This window comes from Porites lutea, chromosome 1 (assembly GCF_958299795.1).
Source record: "Porites lutea chromosome 1, jaPorLute2.1, whole genome shotgun sequence".
Classification (NCBI taxonomy): Eukaryota; Metazoa; Cnidaria; class Anthozoa; order Scleractinia; family Poritidae; genus Porites; species Porites lutea.
This window is the reverse complement of record NC_133201.1, coordinates 8,375,569-8,402,069: the sequence shown is the minus strand read 5'-3', so window position 1 is coordinate 8,402,069 and position 26,501 is coordinate 8,375,569. Positions and strand designations below refer to the sequence as shown.

Below are 26,501 nucleotides of genomic sequence, written 5' to 3'. Positions count from 1 at the left end.
TTTTTGAAGGGGAAAGAAACGGCAAGCGTCACAAATTTGTTGAAGACAGCACTCAGTTCATCTTTTGCCCTATACCTTTCTAGATTTCGAGAATTTTCGCCCTATTACAGGGAATCCAAAACAGTCTTGGATTCAAGATTTCATGCAGTGGATTCCGTTTTCTAGGCACTGGAGATCCAGTCGTTGTCAATGGAACTTGGATTCTGGATTCTATAATCGTTAGTGGAATTCCGGATTCCTTGAGCTGTGTTCCGGATTCCAAAGCCCAGCATTTCCATTTCCACAAGCAAAATTTCCCGGATCCCCGAATCCGGATTCCATTACATGTTTGGGTTCTGACAGGGCGAATATTCTAATCACCGCGTACAGCTTTCTTGGTTCTGAGAATTGACTGCCTGTTTTGGTCTCCAGCTAGGTTGCGGTCAAAAACAGGGTCACTTGTAGCATTTACTAGCAAGAATGTATATTGGCTTTCCAGCGTACCCTGCACACTGTACCGGCGGCCTCTTATCAGCTTGTTGACACCTCATGATATGTTTTTGTGTCCCCCCACACCTTGCTCATATGCCTTGTTAATAAACAGTCATTTATGGAAACAAGGTTTGTTGAGCCTAGAGCTAAAACAAACAAAACATTGGCGTGTCTTTTTTGAGTTGGCTATAGTTCAGTTAAGATAAACAAAGACTTCTTTGTTGACAGACATCAGTTTTTCCATAAGTAGATTGTAATTAATATCATTCACTGGCATCTGGGGCATTTTTTATTTTGTCACGTTTCTAAGGGCTGCATTTCCTACCTATCTTTGATCACGAGAAATTTCTTGACATTTCGTCATGTTCGAGCAAGTAATGTCGCAACTATTTTTGTGATGGTATTTGTAAGATTATAGTGTCTTAAAACTTCAAGGGTTTAAAGATGGCTAAAGCGACCAGACCTATTCAGCGTAACGAGGAACATTATGTCGCCAAGATGAATTTTAGAAGCGAGAAGATTTTACAAAGTCAAATTCAACGATTAAACAAAGAGAAACTCTTGCATGTGAAAGGCTTGAACGCCCAGATACGAAGCTACGAGCGGAAACTCCAAAAAATAAAAGACAGGGTTCTTGAAGTTGACAAGCTTTCGCGGAACTCTTCGGATCCATCTCAACGGCTTCCTACTCGAGATCATTTTAACAAACTATCAAGCGATACAACTCGCCAAAGACAAATGGCAACCGGCGTTGGTTACTCCTACATAGACCAACTTCTTGGAGCATCGAAACCCCTTGTAAGTCGACCGTTGAGATGGGGAATAAACCCATCTCTACCAAGTCTTCAACAACAGCCTTCTAAACCGATTACTCTTGTCAGTGATTCTTTCAACTCTAAGGCATTTTTGACGGAGATTAAAGGTCAGCCAATCTATCTTCGACCGCGAGAGGCCGTGTTTCTTAAAAGGCAACTCAGGCCCAATGCTCTTTTACTGCCTCCCATTACTTTGAAACAGAAAGACTTCGACGAAAAGGGATCAGAAAATAGTTTGATTCCGAGGGATTCTCTTTCCGAAAAAGCTAAACTCCAGGAACTGGATCTCTCGAGGGAAGATGACGAAATGAAAAATTTAGATGGAGCTTCTCAACTCTCTCCTATTCCTGAGATTGTGGAGGAAGCTGTGCCAGTTTCGAGAGAAGCGCGGAAAAATGATAGACAAGAAACAACTGCGGAAATTTCAGGACAAAAAGAAGCGACATTAGAGGAAGAACCGACTGGTTCTGAAACATCCAACTCTTTGAGTGAGCCTATTAACATCGTTGTTGAAAATCGCGAGCCAGGTTTGGACAAGGAAATGAATGAGCTTCGCAGTTCATCTTTAGATGGTCATTCTTCTACCGAGTGCGAGTTTCCAACGCATGGCTCAGAAAATTTTACACGAAGCACTGAGCTGCTGCATGAAACAAATGACCAGCAAAACGAAAACAAGTCTAATTCTTCTCGCTATGAGCTTCATGGTCGAAGATTTTCGTTGTGAGCTAGACCACAATTCAGCAGTTGTGCTTGCCGCAAGTCACTTTTGAGCAAAAAAACCATACCGGGATGAACCCGCCATTTCAATTAGCCATATTTACTTATTCGGCGATATTAATTAAAAATCAGTTAAATAGTCCATTTATAGAGTTTATACATACAGTTATTTGTATATATTAATAGACGTTATACACAGATGACAATTTTTTCTAGCCATTGTGTAGACTAACTATGTTGACACGTACATGATGAAATAGCCACTATTTATATTGCAGTTCAGTGCGGTTAATTCAATCCCGCTGACAAATTTAGAAACATTAGAAATAAAACAAAAACATTTATATCATCCGTTTGGGTTAAATAGTATATAATTTTTTTTTTAAAAAAAAATGAATAATTGTATTTGACAAAAATAAACGACAATCTGTTTTTTCCCTGCGACTTGTAAAGTGGGCATTTCTGAGTGCGATGACTTCCACAAGGCTCAGGTAATTACATGTAATGTATATGGCTGTGCCCATAAGAGGGTCGGAGGCTCTTGGTGGCAAACCTGCCAGCTTAAAAAACCTCTCACCACCTTCTCTCCCTGGGTCATTAGTCCATTAGTCCTACAGTTGAAACCCTTTAAACCTCGCCTCCCTGGAGATATCCACATACAAATTCTCAAGACTTATTTCCATACATCTCCTTAAAGAATGTTGAGAGAATTTGAAAAAAAGATCAAAGAATTGTCCCTTTTGATTATTTTCTTAATTCTCATACACTTTTCTCTTAATGATGGATAAACACTGTTAGGAGAAAATTGATGTTTGTCACCTTTGGGACTGAAAGGGTTAAACTGGCTGAGAACTGATCTCTCAGGCCGCGAGCTTTAGTTTCCTCTCTCCCCAAGCCATGCTCCGCGAGGGTCGATTAGCAGCCGCGGTTTTTGCAGCGCTCGGATCCGAGATCGGACGCGTGGCCGTTTCAGTCACGTGTCTCCCCGCCGCCTTTGGCTAGACTTGCTACAAGTCGACCTCTAGGCAAGCGCAGCGAGCGTTTTTAGGCCGCGAAGCAGCCGACCGAGCGACGAAGTCGCGAGAGATCCTGCGCCATATTAAAGACCATTAAATCTGACGAAGGACTTTTTTTCAAAGTCTACCTTTCCCCGACCGCCTGATTGCGCTTCCTAGACTCTCAGACAGTCGTTTGCTCTTTTAGCTTTGTCTTTTATTGGCCACTATATAACCTTATGTGAATTTGTATTACGAAATTACCAGATTTGCAGGATTTGTAGAGTGAACAAGCAATTTTCGAACCATAAACGAAAAGTTTTGGGTCTTGGGTTTGATTTACTACTACTTGTAATGACTGACTTGTCACGTTTCACATCAAGTAATAATTATAACCTGAGAAGTTAGGCTAATCCTGACGTATTTTGCGTTTGTTTGTCTGTTGTTGTTGATGTTATTCTTGTTGTTTGGTTTATTTTGTTTTGATTTGCTCTTGGCCCACTCGGCCCAGTCCTCGATATGCGCTGGCTGAAGGACGTTCAATGAGGTCAGCGAATTCAACCTAAAAAATATGCTTCAACTCGCAAAATCCATGTGCGTATATTGAACTTCATGTGAAAATATACGAATATTACCGTACATGTGCTCCGATCTTCCTTCGTCTCGCTTAAATAAGACATCAACTTCCATTCCTGGAAGGTCAGCCTTCATTGTGTAATTATGAGGAATTCTTCAGCGCCATTCAAACGGGCGCTGTCAATGAAAGACGGCGAGATGAACGGTGTAAATGGCGTTTCCCCTCTGCACAACTTCGTAAAAGCGAAGCAAAAGATAAACTCTACTTTTGGTGACATTGGGAAGTACCTAGAGGACTGTAACAACTTTTTATCGGGTTGTGTAATAGCTGATGAAAGTAACGAAGAGATCAAGAAGTTTACTTGCGAGGTCAGTGGATTAAGCTTTTACACATCATGCCATCGCGTATCGATGTCTAGAAGCCTTTTAATTTTGAAGCTTACGTAATTACACAAGTTTATTAAATTTATGAACAAATATTTTTAATTCATCGACACTCACGGGAACACTAGATTTCATGATTATTAGTAAGCAAATACAGTCCAAACCTCTACTGACGGTCACCTCTTGTCAATGGCCACCTCTCTAGAATGGCCACTTCCTTCTGTCCCCAAGGGGGGCCATTGAAGAGAGGTTCAACTGTCACTATTTTGTACCTCATTACCCACAATTGGGCTTTTAGCTGCTTTCGAGAAAGGAATAAGTAAGGAAGCTTAGTAACTAATTAGTTACTTGCCTTCGTGTCTTGTTGTCTAGCTTACTCCCTTACTCTTCTGTAGACTTGAGAGACCCTGTTAGGGTTAAATTCCGACAAGTGACACAGCCTTGAAACAGCGACATAAGATAGATGAAATGGCAACAGACGACATAACACTGATTGAAACTGTGACAGTGATGAGGAAAATCACAAATACAATAGTATAATACTGACAGCAACATGACCTCCTCTTCAGTACCGATATGACTGCTTTTGAAATTCAGATTAGGGTTAAGGGATGTCATGCTTACCCCCCCTCCCCCTCCTAAGAGAGTCTCAGTTGTTAGGAACTTGTAACTACCTATAGATACACTCAGGGTGGATTCACTTGAAACAAATGTGTATCTATATGTAGCTGCATGGTGGAAACAATTATGGAATACCAAGGGTATGGTGGATGACCCACTTTGAAAATTCCGAAGGCAAGGGGGAGGGGGTTAAAATATAGGAGCTATCTGTGGTATGGTATGGATGCCCAACCACTTGGCTTCTTGTGGTTCTTGAAAAGATCTGCTGTTTTCTAGAATTTGTTTGTTTGCTGGGGGCAGTGTAGGCGGTATAGTGTTAGAAGATCATTCCAGTTGCAGATGCAACTTTTGCAGTTGTTCAAAGAATTCTTAAAAAGATGCAGGCACAAAAGTTGCATCTGAAACTGCAATGATCTTCTTTCTGTTTCATTCTTCTCCTGTAGTTATGATTTTAAAACATTCATTATTAATTTCATCTTCATCCTTCCTTATAACAAATCAACTAAATGACAAGCTCCGAGTTGGCTTATTACCTAAATTTAATTTGTAGAGCACTACACTGGTATTCCATGCTTGTATTTCACAATGGCAAAAGTTGAGTCTGCTCTTGCGATGAACTTCTTTGACATTTAAAACAATAAACTGTTATTCAAGTTAGGAAATTTTAATATCTTATATTAAGATTTGTGTCATATTTATACTTGAACAGGTGTCAGGCTTTCTAGCTCAAGTTTCAGGCATATCAGAGGTGTTAGCTCGAGACCAGATGAAGGTGGCGTTCTTTGGCCGTACCAGTAATGGTAAAAGTACTGCAGTGAATGCTATGTTACAAGACAAGATATTACCAATGGGTATTGGCCACACTACAAACTGTTTCTTGAGTGTTCATGGTTCAGATTTACCTGATGCTTACATTTTAACACCTGAGAGTAATGATAAGAGGAATGTTAAGGTATGTCGTGAAGGAGGGGGACACTGGAGATATATGTACATGTACCCACTACAGTAAAAATGCATGACTAAGAACTTGCATTTTCCTAAGTTAGCCTAAATGGGTTCTTACATAAATGGTAATTAGCACAAATATGTAGGTTCTTAGATAGATTCTTACTTTCTGAAAGAAAAAGTATAGTACAGCAGGGTTGTCACTAAGATTTCGAGTTGCCGGGTAAATACAACAAGTAGGCGGGGAATTGAACTCTTGGGGGTTTCTTTTGGTTCTAATTTTCTTCTATTTTCCAATAAAAGTAGCCGGGAGCCACACTCATTGTAGCCGGGGGAAGTCCCCAGCCCCCGGCTCTTAATAACAGCCCTGGTACAGTGTATTATAGTAGTATAGTATTTTTGTGCTATTTTGGTTATTCCTTAAATAAAATCTGCCCATCAATACATTGCAGTTGGAGTGATAAGGCACCTATGTCCCCAAAGAGGATCCTGAAGGTTGACTTATCTTATTTGCCCAAGATTTTAGAAAGTGAGAACCTGTGTAGGTTGTTGTGTAGAGGGGCCAATCTACCCTAGCAGGTTCTTAAAAACCGGGTTCTTAGTCATAAATTTGCCTGTACCCCAATATTATGACCTTTCTGAGGGTTACAGAAATGGAAATGTAACCCCCGACAAAACGTCTTAGGAGATGGGTTAGGGTTCATGTGGAGAAAAGTGTGTGTACCTCTGGAAAATGTATAGCTAAGCTTTTGAATTACATTAAACTGCTAGACAGTGATGGGCTCCTAATAAATTAGTTGGAGTCAAAAGCTGTGATAATTTTTTTGAAATCTAAAATTACTTCTCAAGTTCATATGTTTTACTTTATAAACGTCATTTCCAAGCAAAGAGTTTGTTACAGGTCAAAAGTGATTTCAGGTGAAAGTTTTTCAACCTAGGGTGATTCTCAATTTTCTTTGTCTTCTAGAGGTTCAACAGTAAGGGACAAAGGAAATTGAAAATCAACCTACAGCTGTAGGTTAAATCAAAATAAATCTGAAATTAAATTTTACCTTTAATTTGACTTGCTTGTTTAAACAATCAGTAACTGCCTAGACAGATCAGACCCATCAGGATGAAGGTCTAAGAGTTCAATACTGTGAATATGTTGTTGCCTCTCAACAGTCTTTATCTCAACTGGCCCATGCCTTGTGTGATGAAAAACTGGAACACAGTAGCCTTGTTCAAGTGTTCTGGCCAAAATCAAGGTTTGTTGGTAATAAAGTGTACATAGATTGTACTTGACATACAGTCCACACTACAGGTATAATAATATTGTGGCCAAATGTTTTCCTTGGTTTGTCATTTTATCGTTTTTTTTTGTGTGTGTGTGTGGCAATATATGATGATGAGTTTGACATAATGGAAAATAACTTTGTAACTTTATTTGATTTACCACAAAATACAAATAACGATAAAACAAGACAGTTACACAAAAGCAAATGAAAGTGGCGAGGAAGCCCAAAAAGAAACCATGAGGCTTATAGACATTGGGCTCCCTCAGAGTAAAAATAAAGTTAACAGTAACGGTAAGGCCAGGATCGAAAGCAAAATACAATGAAGGTAAGTATAAATTAACTAATTACATAGACTGAGTTGACAAAATATTAGGTATGGTACAAGTAACAATAAGTATAAAAATAATATCAGACATGGAAGAAATATAACTAATTTACTACAAGATTTATAACTAATAATTCATATATAATTTTTTTTTCAATTTCGTTTTGAATAAGTGGAGAGAATTAGATTCTTTAATATCATTTTCTATAGTGTTATAATAAGTAGGTCCTTGGAAACTGACAGAAAATTTACGAAGGTTTGTTCTACAAGAAGGAAGGTGAAAATCGTTCGCGTGTCTAGTGGCATAGCTATGGACTTGTTTGTTTAAAGAAAAATAATTGTTGAACTTTGAAGGCAAAAGAGAATGGTTAAGAGAAAACATAAGTTTACCTAATTCTAGCTGTCTAATATCGGAAAGTTTTAGTAGCTCTAATTCTTTGAAAATAGGGTCTGAATGAGAATCGAAAGTTGATTTAGAAATAATTCTGATAACTCGCTTTTGCAAAGAGACAAGACGGCGAAGATTGGTTTTGTACGTAGATCCCCAGACAATAATACAATAATGAAGATAAGGTAAACTAAACAATAATAAAGAGTTTTTAGACACGGTTTAGGTAGAAAAAATCTTGCTCTATTAATGACACCTATTGATTTCGAGATTTTACGAGCTACTTGAGAAATGTGCGGTTTCCAAGACAGATGTTCATCTAGGACTACACCGAGGAAGACCGTTTCCTTAACCTGTTCGATTCTCTGTTCGTTTATGCATACTTGTATTGGAAAATGATACCTTTTCTGTCTAGGCTTAAATAACATAAAGTTTGTTTTCTTTAGGTTTAAGGAGAGTTTGTTTGCCTTAAACCAAGTGGATAATTTATTAAGTTCGGAATTGGAGAAATTTGTGGAGAAATTTGAACCAAGACATGTATTTTTATAAAAAATATATTGGAGATTATTGCTTCATCAGTCAAGGCTTTGCAAATCCAAGGATATTTAATTATCCTTGGATAATTATTGTAAGGAGCTCATAAGCTTCCAGCTTCTTAAAAGCAGGGTATGGTCCAACATGTATATGTTTTGCCCAAAATGGTGGGCAAAAAATACATGTTGGATTGTACCGTGTATCGTAGGCACCAATTACATAGAAGAAAAAAATGTTTTGTTTAAAGTTTAATTTCTTCTTGTTGCCCAAAACAAAAAGTACAGTGTAAGTCCCTAGTTGCCATTGAATGGTGCAGGAGCACAGTCTTATCACTTGTCAGTTGGTACAGCTGTAATATATAAAGAAATTATTATTTTGTTATCTTATAGAAGATTTGTAGTGATTTAACAGTGCATCTCCAAGATGAATTAATAGAGAGTTTTAGCTTCACGTATACATCAAGTGGCAAATGTGAATTGGTACCATGTGGCCAAGTTTTCCCCTTAATTGTCATTTACTGTTTATTACTTGACTCAAAAATAGGTAGTGTCATTCCAGTTTTATTTATAAGAATTGTTCTGGACAGTTTTTATCTGCTCATTTTCTATCTTGAGAAATTCTTAACCTGAATCAAATGTTTGCTGTTTGCCGTATACATGAAGCTAAAACTCTCTGATGTCTGTTATTAATGTAGTTATCCTTTTTACCAATACAACTTTCAGATGTAAAATGTTATCCGAAGATGTTGTGCTGGTTGACAGGTGAGAATTTAAAAGCTGAGGAAAAAAACATTTTATTAACGTTCATCATTATTTTAATAATAAGTAAATAATTCCAAACTCATTAATATTCGCTGTGTGAAATAAAAAACCTTTAAATAATTTCTGTTCTTTAGTATATGTTGTACCATGTTCTGTCTCATCTCCATTATTAATTTTTTTTATCTTTTTTTTTATCTTAACAGAAGAAGCTGGTTAATGTCATTTCTTCATTTACTGTGTCTTTCACCATCTTTTAAAATCAGAAATAGCTTATATGCCACACTTAGAAACATATAATTGGTTTTTCTAGCTCTAAAAAAACCCTAAATACTGGTAGTAATGAACTCTGCCTGCCTTTTAGTCCTGGAATTGATGTCAGCCCTGATCTAGACCTGTGGATTGATAAGCACTGTCTGGATGCAGATGTGTTTGTTCTGGTGGCTAATGCTGAGTCCACTCTCATGGTTACCGTAAGTTTGAACAAAATACACTTATTAGGTTACAAGTCAGATGCACACAGTCATTATAGGTCTTAGTATTTCCACCCCAACTTGATGTTATCGTGAGAACTTCGAATATGTAGATACATCTATAATTTTATGTGTTCTTCAAATCAGTGGGTCTTTTTGGAAGTGGGTGGGGGAAAAGGGCACCTCAACACTCCCATCTGCTGCGAGACTGCATTACGACTTTTTCTTGTTACGATACATAGGGCTGTCATTAAGGGCTGGGGGCCGGGGATTTCCCCTGGCTGCTATGAATGTGGCCCCTGGCTACTTTCCCTTGAAAATAGAAGAAAAATAGAACCAAAAGAAATCCCTAGCTGTTTGATTCCCTGCCAATTCTTTATACCTGGCAACTTGAAATCTCAGTGGCATCCCTGCAATACACCTTTTGCTAGACAACCAGGAAGTAACTTTTCACCTACACTACAATATTGATCAATAATTTTATTTTATTATGGGTTGATTGATTGAGTGATCTCAGATCTGTTATTATTATGAGAGACAAAGGCATAAGAATGTCTTGAAACCAAAGAGAAATTTCAACGGTAACATACCATAGTATCAATGGTTGGATCTATTTGCGGAATAATACCTAATTTTTTGCCCAACAACATTTGATACACAGATAGATAGTTTATTGACTTTAAAAACTTGAGGGAGAGGGCTCCTGAATTACAACAAGGTTTACAAAGCAATTAAAGAAAGATGTTCATAAATTGCCATCTTAAAAACTATTTTAGAATTACAATGTACTTCAGTCAAACTCTTTGCAAGTGCCCCTCTCTGCACAGAACCAGAGTCATATCTTTTGCTTATTGTTTTGTAGGAAAAGAATTTCTTTCACAAAGTCAATCAACGGCTGTCACGTCCAAACATCTTTATCCTTAACAATAGATGGGATGCATCGGCATCGGAACCAGACACAATGGAACTGGTCAGTACCATTAGTAATAAATATTGAAACTTTACATAAGACTGAACATTTTAAGCAGTCTCCCCTTATGTCTCCTTCAAAATGCAACCCTCCTTCAGTGGCTATTTGGCAACCAACTCTTTTGGTTTTGCCGCCAAGAGAATCAAATCATATTTCAGTAGAACTGATTAATTTTTTTGTTTCTTTACGAACCAATAATTCTCTTGGGTTACCAACTTAGTGATATTTTTCAAATCAAGTCAGTGCTACATGGTGACTAAGATTGATGCAACTTGCAAGGTTGCAAAAGTTGTTTGAGAAACAAAAATCCATACATCTCTCCCCACCTGAGGATCTTTTTGGTTTGAACTCCCTCTCCTCCCTCGAAATTTCAGTTCAGGTTTATACATCCCTTTTGACAGTTTGGCCTTTAAGCCCCTCCTCCCCCTCAGAGTTTTCAGTGATCCCCCATGGGGTTGATAGTAGGAAGCTTAAGCAACAACGATGGCGGTGGCTACGAAAACATCACTTAAAAAGTGAATTTGCACTGCTTCAATCTTTGTTGCACTTATTCCAGCTTGTTTACTTCGTCAAACGTTGGCAAATGTTTTTGGCGTAGAATTCTAAAGGACTATATCAAAGTTCAGGAAAAGAAAAAGAAAGTTGTTGTCTCGTGTTCCCATCCTTGACAAAACGTACATTTTGGCACTTTCATGTTGTAGTTGGGCAACGACTGCAAAGAAATGTAGTACCAAAAATGATGAAAAGTTGTTGTCTTGCTAATCTAAACCCATTGCTTTTTTGCTGTTCTCGTTGTTGTCGCCGTCATCATTGCTTAAGATCCCTAATGTTCTGAAACCACACCATGATGCCATTTTTCTGCCAAGTTTTGTGAATTTTACCGTAATTTTGTTATTGTACATGTATCCTTTTTGTTTCCTTTGATGCAGGTAAAAAATCAACATCTTGAAAGGAACATTAGTTTCTTGGTTGATGAGCTGAAGTGTGTTGACAGGGCTCAGGCAGAGGATAGAGTGTTCTTTGTCTCTGCCAAAGAGGTACCGGTAGCACAAAATATTAATTTGATGAAGATGCCATTGTTATTAATGTTGACATGAAAACAACTCTGCAAAATTATTACTAGGACAGTTTTCAAGTAACATAAAATACGATAAAAAGTGGGTACTGTGCTAAAAAAGAGATTTCCAAAAAAAAAAAAGGAAATAGGCAAAAGATCAAAATGTTTGTATGGGTGAAGTTCAAAGCCAACTGAAAAAAACTCTGTTAGTTTTATGATCTTAGCGGGCAGGTTTTTGGGCAGTCACTGATTGTCCTTGGCCAATAGCTCTACCTGTTTGCATTACATATAGTGGGGCCGATGCATTTTACAGATTTTTTTCTTTTGTTGTAGACATTGATGACAAGAATGCAGAAACATCAAGGAATGCCCCAAGGAGGTACACAAAATCAATAATATTCACTTAAAATGTAGCTGTGTGTCAGTGTGATTTTAGGGGATTACCAGTAGAGGTTTTGGGCGCCCAGCTATTGTTCTTACCTGAAGTTGATAGCCTTGTTCAATATTACAGTGTTGCAAGTATTTTGTGTGAGTGCTTGGCCCTAGGTTTGCATGTCTGCCATTGAAAGCATTATTATAATTATTAAATTATTATTAAATTAGCCTGGGACCAGGCTCCACAGTGAGAGGAAAAGGGGAAAAACAGGGTCAAATAGGAAAAATATTGGGGATCGAAGTGAGCCAAGCGGTGGACCCCACCCTTTCTCCTCTCCAGACTACCTCTCAGCTGGCTTCGCTTGCCAATTCTTTTTTTTTTTTGCCCACATGATTTTTTTCTCCTTTTTCTCCCAATGTGGAGCCTGGTTCCAGGCTAGCTCTTAATGAAATGAAGTAAAACAGGTTTATAAGCTTCAGGCACTCTGCCACCCCTTTCATATACCTCGTTTAGAACTTGCACATGTATGCTGCTTGAACAGTAACAAGCAAATATTATCCTTGTATATATTATCTGCTAAAATGTAAATAAGGCATTATGTCTTTGTAAGACTCCATAGATTCACATGTAAAATGTTTTACTTGTAGGAGGTGCTATACATGTTGAAGGATTCCCTGCAAGACAACTTGAGTTTGAAAACTTTGAACGCAAGTTTGAGGTAAAATGTTCAAACTTTAACAGCATCGTCAAATGACAAATTTGCAAGTGACAAAATTCGTAGTATACTTTTGCGGAAGGGTTTTTATCATGCAAAAGAGGTCTGTAATTTGAACCAATTGATCCAGGAAAAATAACGTTTCTTTTTTTACCTGGTTGAGAAGGATATGTAGCTGTCTAGTTTTCCATTACCTAGAACCAATGAATGGTATTGTTGTATTACCAGAGGTACATGTAATTGTACAACAGTGCTTGACTTTAAAACACTGAGAGGGTAACCCTTGCTCAAGGGTTACCACAGCAATCGCGTTGACATTAGCTCTACCCCTGGTACCTGAGGTTGTTTCTTGCATGCGGTGATTGAGTGTGGCACAGATACTTCAGGGTTGTCCACAGGCCAACACATCTGTGAATGACTGACCAAAACTGCAAACCATGCATGAAAAGTCACTGGCATTAGGGTACGATAGCGCTGGTTTATGTTGCGAGGGTACTACCCTCACTCCTTGTAAACAGGACTTAAGATGTATTTCCTACTACCTCACAGGAGTGTATTTCCAAATCAGCCATCCAAACCAAGTTTGAATCTCATGCTGTCAGTGGACTCAAGGTTGCTCAAACGGTAAAGGTGATCATGGAGCAAATTGTTGGTTGCGCTTTCCAGCAGAGGTTAGCTACGTTTTATCTCTTAGGGTTGTTCTTTTGCAATAATTACAGTTGAACCTCCACTAAGTGGGCGTCTATCAAGAGGCAACCCTCTATTAAGCGGCCGGTAACCAAAGTCCAGGAATAATTGTAGGAAAAAAATGGGAAATTCAACCTCTATTAACCCTTGGGCATACAAGGCGGGGGTGGGGGGGGGGGGAGGGAGGTGGTTGCCACCCCCTAAGGTTTCTCTGATTTTTTTCCTAGATGATAAAACATTCAGCACCTGAAGTTTTCTGTGAGTGTTTGTTTATCCCTTGTGTCACGAGCCTAGGCTTCTGCTTGCGTGCATTTTGAGACAAGTTTAGTGATGGTCAGTCACTATGATTACGAGAGTAGCAGGTGGTCAAGCTCTTTTTGAGAGAAAATGCATGTTTTCTCAACTTTTTTCAACAACAAAAGTAAAAAATCGTTTTTAAATACTGCAACAAATCAAAACCTCAAGGGGGGGTTCCATCAAGTACCCCTCCCATACCATGGTGGGGGTAGACTGACTTTACGCCTACATCCCAGGGTTAAGCGGCCGCGGCCACCTTTTGGCCGTCCCAACCAGTGTTCTCCCATTGTTGTCACCTCTATTAAGTGGCCATCAAACGCTTGATACACTTAGTTTGGTTTCATTTGAAGAATTTGATCAACGAAAATACTGTTCGAGATGGGAGCTGACAACCCTTTGTGGGCCAGTAATGCTTCTCCCGTCGCTCGTTTGTTTCGAAATAAAGTGATGTTTCTGCTAATGATTATGCTGAGTTATCACAAACCCCTATTAAGTAGCCAACCTCCATTGAGCGACCACTAGCAGGTACCCTAAGGGTGGCTGTTTGATAGCGGTTCAACTGTATTTTCATAAGACCCAGTTCGCATAGGACTTGTGATTACAGAACTCCCTTGTAGTCCCTTATTGCACAATAATTAATTAACCAAAGATAGCTGTCTGTAATTAACACAATGTGTATGTCAGTTCATTGTTTCTCAGGTCCTGTTTACATGGAAGTGGGGGACCCCAGGTAGGTGAGGTGATATGTGATGGGTCACCCCACCTATGATGTAAACGTGATCACATCAAAATCAATGAGAGATTATATGGACAGGCGGGTTACCTCACCTACCTGGGGTCCCCCACCTCCATGTAAACAGGCCTGAAGATGATTACCTCCACCAATTAATTCTACATTTGCAAACTCATAAGTATGTTATTTACTTTTGGTGACCTCGTTGTTAGGGATTGCTAAATCCTGTTTGAGGTTTTCCCCAGTTTCTAAAATGCAACAGTTCCTTGTAATTTTTTTATAACTGAAAACTTATTAAAGTTAAAGTTAAAATATGATGTTTTACTGCCCAACATCCGCTCCCACATTATAGTCCTGATATGACCCAAGATCACCAGGTGTAAATTAATGGCCTTTTTATTGCACAGAACAAGACTTGAAAAAGCCAAGAAAGAGCAAGAAGATCGCCTGGAATATATAAAGGAGCAGTTAGAGATGTACAGTCACGATGCCAAGAGGCACATCAAGGAAATCACCACCAAAGTGGAAGGACAGGTGAACTATAATGTAACTTTAAATTGGGAAGCTTAAGCGGAGGCGTTTTTTGAGCAACGCACGTCACCTAGCCTGCGTATACAGCCGTTTCTCCTTGCTCCTCACCGCTAAGGACGTTTCGCAACGTCCCTGCCGGCGAGGAGCTAGGTGAAGCAGCTGTATTCGCAGGCTACACGTCACCCGGAAGTGGAGCTTTCCCCCCTTAAATTTGCCTTGACGCAACCAACTTAGTGTTGCTAAGTGTTTTTACTCTTTTAGCAACGATTTGCTCGAATATCAGGTCAAAACTACTGCTGATTGACTTGTGTTTGTCAAAAAATGCCTTTGCTTCAACTCCCTATTGATAACTGGGGCTAAGGAGAGGGCACTGTCGGGAGGGTCTCCCATTTGACGCACGTGAGGATAACGGCTGGGAAATCTGGGCGTGGTTTAAGCTCTTTCGGACCCCTAAGAGATAACATTCTGAAACTAACAGACAAATTACAAGTTCTATCAGTAAGGTAATAGTGAACAAGAACTCCCCTAAAATTCTGTTGCCCGACTGTCTACCGAAAGTCTACCGATAGTGGTAAATAAGGAAAATGTAAGTTTTAATTCACCTTGAATAATTCAACGATCGCTCGTCGTCGTGAAATAAAATGGTCACATCTCTATTCCTGTCAGCGAACAGTTTTTTTAGGGGAGCTATTCTTCCTTTTTTCCCGTTTTAATTGCGATAAACACGCTATTATTAATTGCGTTATTGGTCTTCTCCTTTTTTCTGTTCTTTCAACCTGTGCTTTCTTTCTATCTCTGAATGAGGTGACTGTCATGTTCTTGCCAGTTTGCTCTGAGAATATAAAAAGGTGTGATTTGTAGGTGAACGGTCGTTTTGCATACTCGTTGTTTCGCTAACGTCCCGTTCGCTAACTTCCTAAGTTGTTTCGCTTTCTAAACGGAACTTGTATTACACAAAAAGTCCGATAAAAACAAACGAAATAATGTAGGAAGCTGTCCTAAGACATTGGTGAAACGAGCCATAGCGTTGGCGAATAGGACGTTGGCGAAACGTCTGGTGGACGAAACGGCGGTGAATAAATCAGTCTACAGAGCTGCTGCAGGGCAAAACCAAGTGTTTATAGAGGCACATTAATCCTTTTACTGTGTGTAAATAAAAGGCTCACGTGTACAGTTGTATGAATACACTTTCAGTGTATATAATATATATTAGTATAAAATAACTAACTTATTTCTCTTGCTGTAACTGTAGGTAACAGAGGCTATGACGGAAGAGATTGGGCGATTAGGATTGCTTGTGAATGAGTTTGATCATCCTTTTCACCCTCATCCTGGCTTTCTTAAAACTTACAAAAAGGTTCGTTGTGTGGGTTAACCACTGTCAAGGTTCTCCTCTTAGAGCAATTTTTATGTTACCTTGAAAGACTGTCCCTATTGAATGCGCTCATGTAGAAGTATTGCATGTGTTTTCCACCCTCCCCCTCCCAAAAGAAATCTTCTCACTAAAAACCGTAAATCCTCTTTAAAGCCCTCCCCCTCCCCCACCCCCACACACTACACCCCATTTTCAGGGGAAGAAAGTTATTAAGGCCCTCCCCCTCTCTCTTAAAGCCTCCCTGCCCCTATTATTCACAACCAAATAAATCAGTGATACACTGTAGTAATCAATCACGACTGTAACGCCTCAAATTTCACGTGCTGGAAATTCAGATTTTTTGTATTCTCCAACTTCATGTGCTGAAGCTTTTCCACTCTGCGTTCTAGATCTTTAGGGTATTGATACCACCTTCTAGATTACTTCCTAGTTGTTTGAAAAAGCAGTTCAACAGCCCGTTTTGCTAACTCAAATAACCCCCATCTCAAATAAGCCCCTCACCCCCATAGCCTAAAAATGGGAGTAGCACTCTGTTTAATGCCACAAGGTGTTGTCTCTATCGGTTAAAGTAGTCTGATAGTTAAGCCTTTACATTTAACAACTAACTGCTTTGATTGAATGTGAGTGCTTGTGAATGCTTGTTGGAGGCTGGCTCCCATGATCTCTCCTCTTCCCTTGATAACGAGGTTGTGCGTGTTGTCCACGTGGCTTTGCTTTGTTACCTTCAAGGAGTTGTATGGCCACCTAGAGAGAGGACTGGGAAGGAACATGACAGCTCGCTGCTCCAGTTCACAGACTCAAGTCATCAGTGACGCGCAAAAGGACATGGCAGGTCAGTTTGTGTTCTGCTGATCACGTCACAATAGTTACTATAGAATTGTTCTTTTGGGAGTATCCCATTTTGATTAGTTGGGTGCTTTCGTCCCAGTTTTTCAAAAGCTGGATAGCGCTATCCACCGGATAAATCATTTTAGTAAAATCCAACTAGTGGTCTATTATCAATGCTGCGCTCTGATTGGTTGAGCTGCTACTAGGCTATATGTTATAGCCCACTAGTAGCGAAAAGCGCGGGCTTTTTGGCGGCAAAAAAGGATTAAAGTCTAGCTTTAACTAGCTAAATTTTTTTATTCTCGATATTTTTGACCAACTAGTTGGATTTTACTCGCCCTCATGGCCTCTGAGTCAATAACCCATTCTGCCTTCGGCCTCATGGGCTATTGACCTCAGAGCCCATTCGGGCTCGAGGAGTAATTGTTAAATGTAAGAAGACAAGTCTTAAGGAAAACCAACTGCGCGGCTATCCCGCTAGAGACTGATTTATCTGGCGTTATCCCCTCGCCTTTTGAAAAATTTGGGCCTTTGAAATAAAGAAAAACATTTATAGTTGGTTAACTTTTTTCATCCAATTCAAGAATCGGTTGAGACGGTTGAAATTGTTGGGATTTAATTGTATATTACGCTATAAAACAGCTGTTTTTCGTGACGTTACCAGAAACCATTGGTCACTTCGCGAAGTGTCGTCTGTTTTATCACGCTAGTTTTACACGTGTACATCTTGAGCTCCTCCTGCGCGAACGGGATTTTCTTTGTTGTTTTGTATACGGAATTTTTAACACTAATTAAACAATGGTAGCTTAGTTTTATCGAGTTGTGTAAATGAGCGCCATGAGAAAGTTTCCTGGATTTCCAAGGGCTATCCCTCGGTGGATTATCGGCACATCCTCTGACAGATTTTAGTTATCTTTTACTTCAAGTTGGTAGAAATTTCTCAGTGATACTTCGTTTCTTCCAGATCGCCTTCGTGCCCTACTTCCGCCAGAATCAGCGGAAGTAGCCCTTGATCCAGCCTCTTCCGCGTAAGTAGAATTACACAAAAGATATCTGTTACAGGAATTTTCAGGTTTTAACTGTGGCAGTGGGAACTTATCAATGTCAGAATTTAATACACATTTTCATTCCACTTAGCCTCGATTTCCAAGCAAGTTACAAACTGGACGTACCAAGCCTGTGCATTGATTTCCAGGAAGACATTGAGTTTCATTTCTCCCTTGGCTGGCAGGCCATTTTGAGGAAGTTCTTAGCCCCGCACAATGCGGGTCTCGCTATTGCCTTAGGCGCTAATGTAAGTACTGTTTTGCAGTACAGGTATATGAAATAGCTTTGCATATTTAATTGCCATTGCTCGTTGAACCTTTTAAGCCCTAAGATTGATCAGCATCAAATTTCTCCTTGTAATATCAATGTTTTGTAAAACAGAGTAGTCATGAGAATTACGGACGTGATCAGAGAAGATGAATTTACTTGATTTTTTATCGACTTCTCCCCACCACTTCTGTAGGAAATGAATAGGGCAACAAATGAGAATTCAAATTTTGATCTCAGGGTTTAAAGGGTTAAGCTCAGTCTCCAGCCGTGGATGTCTCGATGCTCCTGCGATTCTCCCTACCCGAAGGAATTTCAGAAACAAAAAAATACAGTCAGACGCTGTTAATACGGAGAGTGAGGGGCCATAGAAATTGTCCATATTAACGGGGTGTCCGTATTAAGCGGGTTGAATTTGGAGAAAATTCTCGGGCTTTCCCGAGGGACAAAGCCAAAAAACTGTCCGTATTAAGCGGGTTGAATTGAGAGAAAATGTAAGGGCTGTCCCAGTTAAACCCCGCTTTGCAGACACCTGCGTAATACAAACAGGTGGAGTTGTATATTTCCGACGTGGTAAACGTAAAATTTATTCAATTATCAAATAGTTTAAGTCTATGTTACCCACAATTAGCGGAGCTATTCTAGGTGGGCAACAATACAATAATTGTCTCCTATAAAGTCGGCAAAAGTCGCCCGAAATTCTGTAAGAAAACATGATGTTTACATTTCGTTATGAGTCAAGAGCACAATAGAGACCTCGACTATTGTAAACATCCTAAAAATATAGCCTCTGTATCTCCTCTGTATACTGTGATGGACAGTTTGCTTTGTCCCTGGGGAAAGAGAGCCCTCTCATTTCCTCTAAATTCAACCCGCTTAATACTGACAGCCAGTTAATACGGACACTTTCTATGACCCCCTCAGTGTCCGTATTAACGGGTTCTGACTGTGTGTTCTTCCGAAATGTCTAGACGGCTATTTTGGCCGCTCGCTGGAACTTTCGTGGAATCCCTGTCATCCCAATAATATGGGTATAACTTGCGCTATACTGCAAACCGACTATTTGGTTTGCTTCAAGCAGAAGTCGTTCCTTTGCATATTGAAGCTAAGCAAAAAGGAAACCGGCTTTTGCACGCAGGCCAAATCTTGGCGTCGCGCACAAGCCAAAATTATCGCCTCAGTTAAGCGGACAGTGTCCAAATGAAGGCTCAAATTAGTACAAAAGAAGCAGTTAATTTTATATTCAGACCAAGCAAAAAAGGCTTTCAACAAGTAGATGTCACAGGTTAATAACGAAGAGAGTAGTTCTTTTTTTATACTGTACACAGTCGGTCAGTAATTAGTATAAATCCAATTTAGTGTCCTCTGCTCGTTGTTTTTGTAGTGATTTACAGTTCAACAACCTCTGGCTGATCCTGAGGGCGTCTGCTTACCGCAGGCTAGACTCTTCTCAGTCAACTTCAATTTAAAATAATTGACTCTTATTAATTATTGTTCCTCTCTATTTTTAGCTCCAAAGGAATGTCCAGAACTTAGTTCCCACGGCCAATTATCAGTCTACAGAAGGAAGAACGGGCACTAGTGCTCAGGCCAGCTCATCGCGTGAGGTTCTAAAGCGACCCGAGGGTGATGAGGTTGCCGTGGCTGTCATTCAGGGGCTCGCCTCGCTCACGTCACGGACTGGCACGTTGGTGGTTATCATAGGAGGACTAGTAAGAATATTTTGGGTCCTTTTTCTGTTCTAGAATAAGTAATCACACCAGAACACTTCCGAACTTGCTAGGGGTAAAAGAAGGAGGCCTCACAAACCACGATATTAGCGTACAAATGAAAGTCTGTTAAATACAATGTTCCGGAATGATTGCAAACATAGCGACAACATGGTGTTTCTTTGTGCCGGAGAACTTGCCACTCCATTAATAAAGCCACCTAAGGGAGATTTTTTTAAAAAGTTGTATTAAGGAGTTGGTCATGTAAAAGACACTGGGTGGGTGTTGCACAATGGGATTGTTAGAAGGAACCTGGTTCTAGTTAACGTTCGCAAAGACTTCTGGGACTGTTCCTAGGGACAGGGAGAAAAAGTTCGCCAAAAGCTGACTGGCGCATGCCCAGTAGCGATCCCAGGAACAATTGCGGTGTTCCAGGCCCCTTCTCGTTTCTAAAGTTTCTGGTCATTATAAAGTTGCACAGGAAAATGGGTCTAAATTCATTTCCCAAGACATTGTCATTGCGTACTTCGACGCATCACTGACCAGTCTCTCGCCAGCGACCTCAAAATGGCTCACATTCACCCTTAATGTATGGCGCATCAAGGTGCATGTCTTATTTGGAAACCCGCCGTCACAAAGACCCAACCTATCAGATAGGAACCCACGTTAAACAGTCCTAGCTTTTCAAAACAAAAAGACACAATCGCCAAGCCTCTCATATGATGGGGGGCCTTCAACTAAAGGTGCCGTCCCTCTGTTTTAGATAGGAATATGACGATATAATGTGCAACTAGAGGAAGCAATTGTGGGCCTGGTTTGCGGTGGTTGTATGGTCGTCTGGCGCGGTCCGCTGTGGTTTTGGTTGGCTGTTATGTTAAAATCTGCAATAACAATGTCGGGTCTAAAGAAATTGTTAATAAACAATAATCTGTGTGTGAAACAAGAAACTTGAAAGGGCCAACCAAAAATAACCCTTAGAAAACTTCGTTGTCTGATGGTCGCTTTTGTCGAAATGTCTCTTAGAACATTAGTTCTTAATCACTGTAAAACGGAATTACACGAAGATACCTTTATTACACTCTTCCCTCGCTATAACAATTTTTTAATTGAACACTTCATTTTACTGCTCCTTCGTTTATGATCCGCATGTGCTAGACTGCAGATTTTTTGTACCGCGTGCCGACGAACCCGATTCGGTAATAATGCTCAGTTGTGGGCAAGTTGTAATAGCAAGCCCTAATTACTAGCCTAACGTTTTAAACTAGCATTAAGCAGGGTTTTTACTAGAAAGGCCGGGGGTCGGAGAGTTTCCCTAGGATACTCTGAGCATGCCCCCTCGGCTATTTTCATAGGAAACGTGGGGAAAATAGAACCACAAGAACTTTGTAGGAGTTCAATTCCCTGCCTACCAATAGCATATTTTGCGGTTCAATTTTATCCTTGGTCTAAATTTTCTTTTCTCTCGTTTTGGGTATGGTAATGTATGATAATTATTTTTGAATAAAAAGAAAATAAATTTTAAACCATGGACAAAATCGAACCACAACACATAATTATAGCCAGGCATTTTCAACTTTCCTTGCCTTGTGTTTAGATTTGGAAGACTGTCGGATGGAAATTCATAGCCCTGTGTGGTGGTCTTTACAGTGGAGTGTATGTGATAGAGAGACTTCGCTGGACCAACAGCGCCAAAGAAAGATCTTTCAAGCGACAGTTTGTCGAGTATGCTACTGAGAAACTCCAACTGGTTGTCAGCTTCACCAGTGCTAACTGCAGTATTCAAGTGCAGCAGTAAGTTTACTTTGGAACTTGTCGAGATATAACTCTCTCTAAACCAAACACCCTCGGGTCTGACAATGACTGTCCGTCCTAGAGAGGTGTCCGGCTTACAGAGAGTCGACCCCAGTGATTTTATAGCTGAGCCTATTCGCAATGAATACACGTCTGTTTAACTTGTATACTGAAAACAGCAAAGACTGGAACAAGCAGGAACTCCCGTGATTGACAAGCATCCTATCCAGGGGGAAGAAGCAGTACACTTAGATGCTTCATGCTACCAGAAATCGAAATAAACCAAACTCCGTCTCTGTGCATGTAGGACTCATGCCTCGTGCGCACCTCGAACGGAGTGACTTTTTGCATCGGACGCCAATCAAAGAGCGTGCGGGTTGGCGATGAGCGGTCTATTTTTTTTTCGCAAAAATCCCCTTATTCCATCATCGTAGGATAAAAGTGTCCTGAACTCTGTTAATTTCGAAATTAACAAGGTCCACTTTCATAAACAGGTTCAAGTTTTTAAGCCTTCGGCTGTAGCTAACCACTAGCCAAACTTCCCTTGATTGACTCCCCCCCCCCCCCCCACGCACACACACTCCCCCTCCCGGAACGTTTTCCCAATTGTATGTATTAGTCCTTTGCTTGCTAGTTTATGCCATTTTGAACAGAGATCTTCATGACTACAGTAGTCAATTCACAATATCCACTGAGGAGAAAGACGTGACTCACTTCGTTTCGACACTTCAACAAAATATTCAACAAAAATTACACTGTTCAAGTTTCTGGTTACAAAGAGGAAGACTGAAAATGTAGGATTAAGATTTTTGTTACCAAGAATAACAACCATCCAACATGTTTATACGATTATCTCTTAATCCATGACGTTGTTGACCTTGTTAATTTTTGGGTTCTGTTCCAGGTTTTTTTTTGTAATGCTTAAGTAAGCCTGTTTACTTGATCTTGTTAACGCGGATGTCTTTTACGTCATAGTGCCATTTTAATTCTAAAAAAAGAAAGTTTCCAGCTTTTAATAGTCTCCTTGAGAGGCTGCCCTTAAACTGTTTCATCCATGCTCGCGCTTGGCATGGAACCTGTATTTCTGAAAATAAGAAGCTATTAAGAAAGATGTCATGTTCTTCCCCTCCCTCCCCCCTCCCCCACACCCTTCGTGTCCCAATAGTGGGACAAAGCTAAATCTTTGTCCTCGACGTATTCAAGGTTTCCACTTTGTCACGCAACGCTCTTTTCTGGAAGAAAGGGTCTAGGGACAATGAGTGCGCATGCCCAAGACGAACCAACCACAGACCGCGTTTTGGCAGTTGTGTTGGTGCGAAGCAACACACTGAAGCTGACGAAAAGTAAAATGACGTATATAAATAGAGTACTGAACGTATTTATTCAAGAGAAGTGGAAAGTGATTGGCATTTTATGAATCGACCAGGACATGAAATAGTTAGATCACCTCATAAAACTCATTCAGAGTAGTCTTAAAGTGACGAAGCTAAAACTGCTGTCTTAAAAGACAGTTGTCCCGAACCCTCTCTGCAGATAGCGAAAAGTTGCATGACAGAGAACGCTAGAGATAGTCTAGTGAGTAATGATTGCCCTTGCAGCCCCCGGTCAGGCACCAAAGCCAACGAGCTACACAAGTCATAGGGGACACATTGGCACCCAAGATCATTTCAATTTTGATGCATTTTTTTTCAGAGAATTGACTTCCACCTTTGTAAAGCTGAAGTCACTTGTGCAAAGAGCGAAAGAAACATTGGAGGAAAATATCATTGATCTGTACAAAGAAATTACAAGGCTGGAAAAGATCGAAAACGATGCTAAGATTTTAAGGTAAGGCTGGGAAGCGCGGGGTCTGATGCTTGCTTTGTTTAACTTGTTCATTTATTCAATCCGTCAAAGGTACTCAGGTTTACCCGGGGTACGTTTGGGAAGTTTTCGAAAATATGGGCTGTGATTTAAGGCGATGCATTGTTTTAGTCCTTTTTTTGTTCAGCAAATTTGGGTATACTTTGTAGCGGCTCGTACTCGCACCACGCCAAACATAAAAGTTTTATGTCTATGAAACAAAATTTCCACCCGGGTGGTTTGTGTAAATGTTTCTCTGTTTTCTTTTCATGTTTTTCTATCTTAAGTTCTTCGCAGTTGTAGGTTAACAGTTGTGTTGGTCGCGTCTCGTAGGGACGAGGATAAAGGTCGTGCAAAGGGTACGGGAAGACTTCGGTCTCCCATTCCTTTGTTTCCCTTCCCTCCCCTCTCCGGTGCTTTATTCAGTGCTCCACAAGTTGTTGAAGTCTAGCAAAGGAGTTTGAATAGTTATGTTGTTATTTTTTTCTTAGGTTATGTCCGGGGGAGGGAGGACCCTAACCTATACAATACACAACATTAGTACCCACCTGCACGTCAATAGCAGAAGAATTAAGTGGTGTGGAGTTGCTAGAACACATATTTCAGAAGGGGTGGTATATATTTTTTTTGTCGCTGAAGGGGAGGGGCTGGGGGAAGGGAGGTTTCCTGGAACATATTTTATCCCTGGTCTGGAACTAAGGCTCAACTTCTCTTCTCAGAAACAAAGCAAGCTGGTTTGAGAGCGAGTTGTCTCAGTTTATCACTGAGTTTGGTCTCGCAAAGAGCAAGATCTAAAGCTCTTCACATAAGCGGACAAGCCAGTTTCGAAAGGTAAACATCTGATTTCTACGGTGAAGAAAGAAGAAGGACCATCTTCACGATTTTAGCCGATTGAAGCTTCGGATTGAGGCAAAATGAATCATTTTTATTCGTTTTGCATCAAAGAAACTTGATGTAAAGAAAATGTCCTCAGAGGAAAATCCGGTTGCTTGTTTTAATTGACGAACGTTCTGGACAAAGTTCTGAATTGGCAACTTTGGGATGAAAGTGTCGCCCGTCCCTGACCGTGTAGGGGTTTAAAACTCCGAGATCTTCAAGAATGTAAAGAAAACTTTTAGGGCGAGATGAAACTCTCGTCAATCTTCTATCGTGTTAGAAACGATTGCCTATTTCTTCGGGTCAGAATGGCCCCGGACGATAAACAGAGGGGACTCAGTCAACATACTACTGTACTGGGTTACTTGTGATTCCGAATTGTGAATACGCCGAGTGTTGGTCGTCTCAGTGAGGAAGGTGACAGGATTAGATGTAGTGGGAGGGGTGGGAATATTTTGCTCTTCCATTCCTTTGTCTCCCTTCCCTTCCCTCCCCCGTAATTCATTCAGTGCTCCACAAGTTGCTGAAGTCTACTGACGGTGTTTGAATAGTTCTACTGTTACTGTCTTTTTAGGTAATGCCAAGGGGAGGGACAATGCCAACCCATATGATATGAAGCGAAAGTGAGACTTTGTCTTGTCTGTCGCCTTCTTCAGTGATTAACCTTGTATATACTTTCACTCACTGGTCTTTGTCTCGGAAATAGGGTACTCATTTGATACTAAATGATGCTACGAAGTATACGCGCGCACATTTTCATTTCATGCTCTTTAGTAGTAATGGTTATTACCGTTATCATACGGATGAAATCTCAGAAACCTCTCCAGCGATGTACCTCGTTTCATTGAAGCACTCTGTCTTTCTCTCACTTCCAAACTGCCATACCCTAGTATCGACCTAGTGTATATATCATGTTCATCTGGAATTTAATGCTCGGGTGTCCCAAGTGGACCTTGTAAAATATGACATATAAGGTCTTTGCCAGATTAAATGAAACGTCGATAACTGGTTCTCTTATCTATCGTACACATTTCCGAGAACTTTCTGCCAAGTTTTTTGTCGAATGAACCGGGCGTGGGTACTTTGACCTGTTTAGTAAAGTTGGTCCGCTTTGCACCGTTTTCGAAACTGCAGAGCGTTTTCACCTTCGTGGCCAGAAGCTATACAAATTTACTGGAACAAAAGAAGGTTCTTACATAAGAAAGAGGTTCAGCTCCCACCGGACTGAGGACTGGTTTGAAAAACCAACATGGCCACTGTTTCATTGTTTTGGGACACCAATATGGCCATCGTGACGTCATGAAAACGCTCTATTGCTGGTTCGCACGTGACGTCACGGCTGCCATGCATGTTGGCGGTCAAGAACAAAAGCATTTCGCTCCTCTGGGAACTAAACTCTGTTGTCATGTAAATTCTTCGAAAAAAAAATTCTATTGTATTGACCCCCAACATGGCCGCCTTGTCACATGGTTGCAATCTAAAAATATAACTGATTTGTGTTTTCCCCTTGGTTTTCACCGACATATTGTGATTGGCCTTAGTTCTCTAAAGCTGATCACATCGTAGCAGGCAAAACCGGTCTTAGCCTTTGATTGCTCAAATCATCCAGCTTGGGCTTGTCTGTCATGCGCTACCATAAAACGGGACTCAAAGATTCTGATCGAGCTGATTTTAAAAAAACCTAAGAAAACAATACATGACAGTCCCTAAAAGGTTTTTGGGATACGGAATTTCCCTTACGTGAAGCCCGGGGTTCGGGATTTTAAAGCTAAATGGGGGCGAGATTCGGGATTTTAAAGCTAAATGGGGGCGAGATTCGGGATTCAAACCAGCACGGTATTTGGGATGCCGGAAGTAACCCATGATCGGGATTACTGGATTGAGCAAAAATTTGGGTCGGGATGATAAGGTTGACAAGGGAAAGAGGAGAAGCGGCTTTTTTCGCAGGCTACGCCAAATAAGATCAATGAGTATTAGACACAGGCATTGTTTTGTTTTTGTAGCAATTGAAACTGATTGAAAAGACGTGCGCCAACGAGGGTAGAGTGCGCAGGGTTAAGCTTTTGCGACTCTCTATTAGCCTAAGAAAAATAGAAGGGGGAGGGGTGGGGATGGCTTTAA

The 26,501-nt window shown here is 40.3% G+C and overlaps 2 protein-coding genes across 2 annotated transcripts; both read left to right on the top strand.

The window, feature by feature from the left end:
- The first annotated feature begins 765 nt into the window (after positions 1-765).
- LOC140934720 (uncharacterized) lies at positions 766-2,341 on the top strand. The gene has a single exon (XM_073384299.1). It carries the CDS (start codon positions 916-918, stop codon positions 2,008-2,010), a length of 1,095 nt encoding a protein of 364 aa, XP_073240400.1. The 5' UTR covers positions 766-915; the 3' UTR covers positions 2,011-2,341.
- Positions 2,342-3,587: 1,246 nt separating this feature from the next.
- On the top strand, positions 3,588-25,335 carry LOC140944167 (mitofusin-2-like). The gene is made up of 19 exons (XM_073393296.1): positions 3,588-3,943; positions 5,289-5,531; positions 6,689-6,771; positions 8,771-8,809; positions 9,171-9,279; positions 10,142-10,249; positions 11,179-11,286; positions 11,640-11,685; positions 12,330-12,400; positions 12,947-13,068; positions 14,522-14,648; positions 15,898-16,002; positions 16,750-16,852; positions 17,813-17,876; positions 17,986-18,142; positions 19,674-19,874; positions 21,466-21,662; positions 23,355-23,489; positions 24,224-25,335. The coding sequence occupies exons 1-19, from the start codon at positions 3,719-3,721 to the stop codon at positions 24,297-24,299; spliced, it is 2,319 nt and encodes a 772-aa protein (XP_073249397.1). The 5' UTR covers positions 3,588-3,718; the 3' UTR covers positions 24,300-25,335.
- Positions 25,336-26,501: the final 1,166 nt, after the last annotated feature.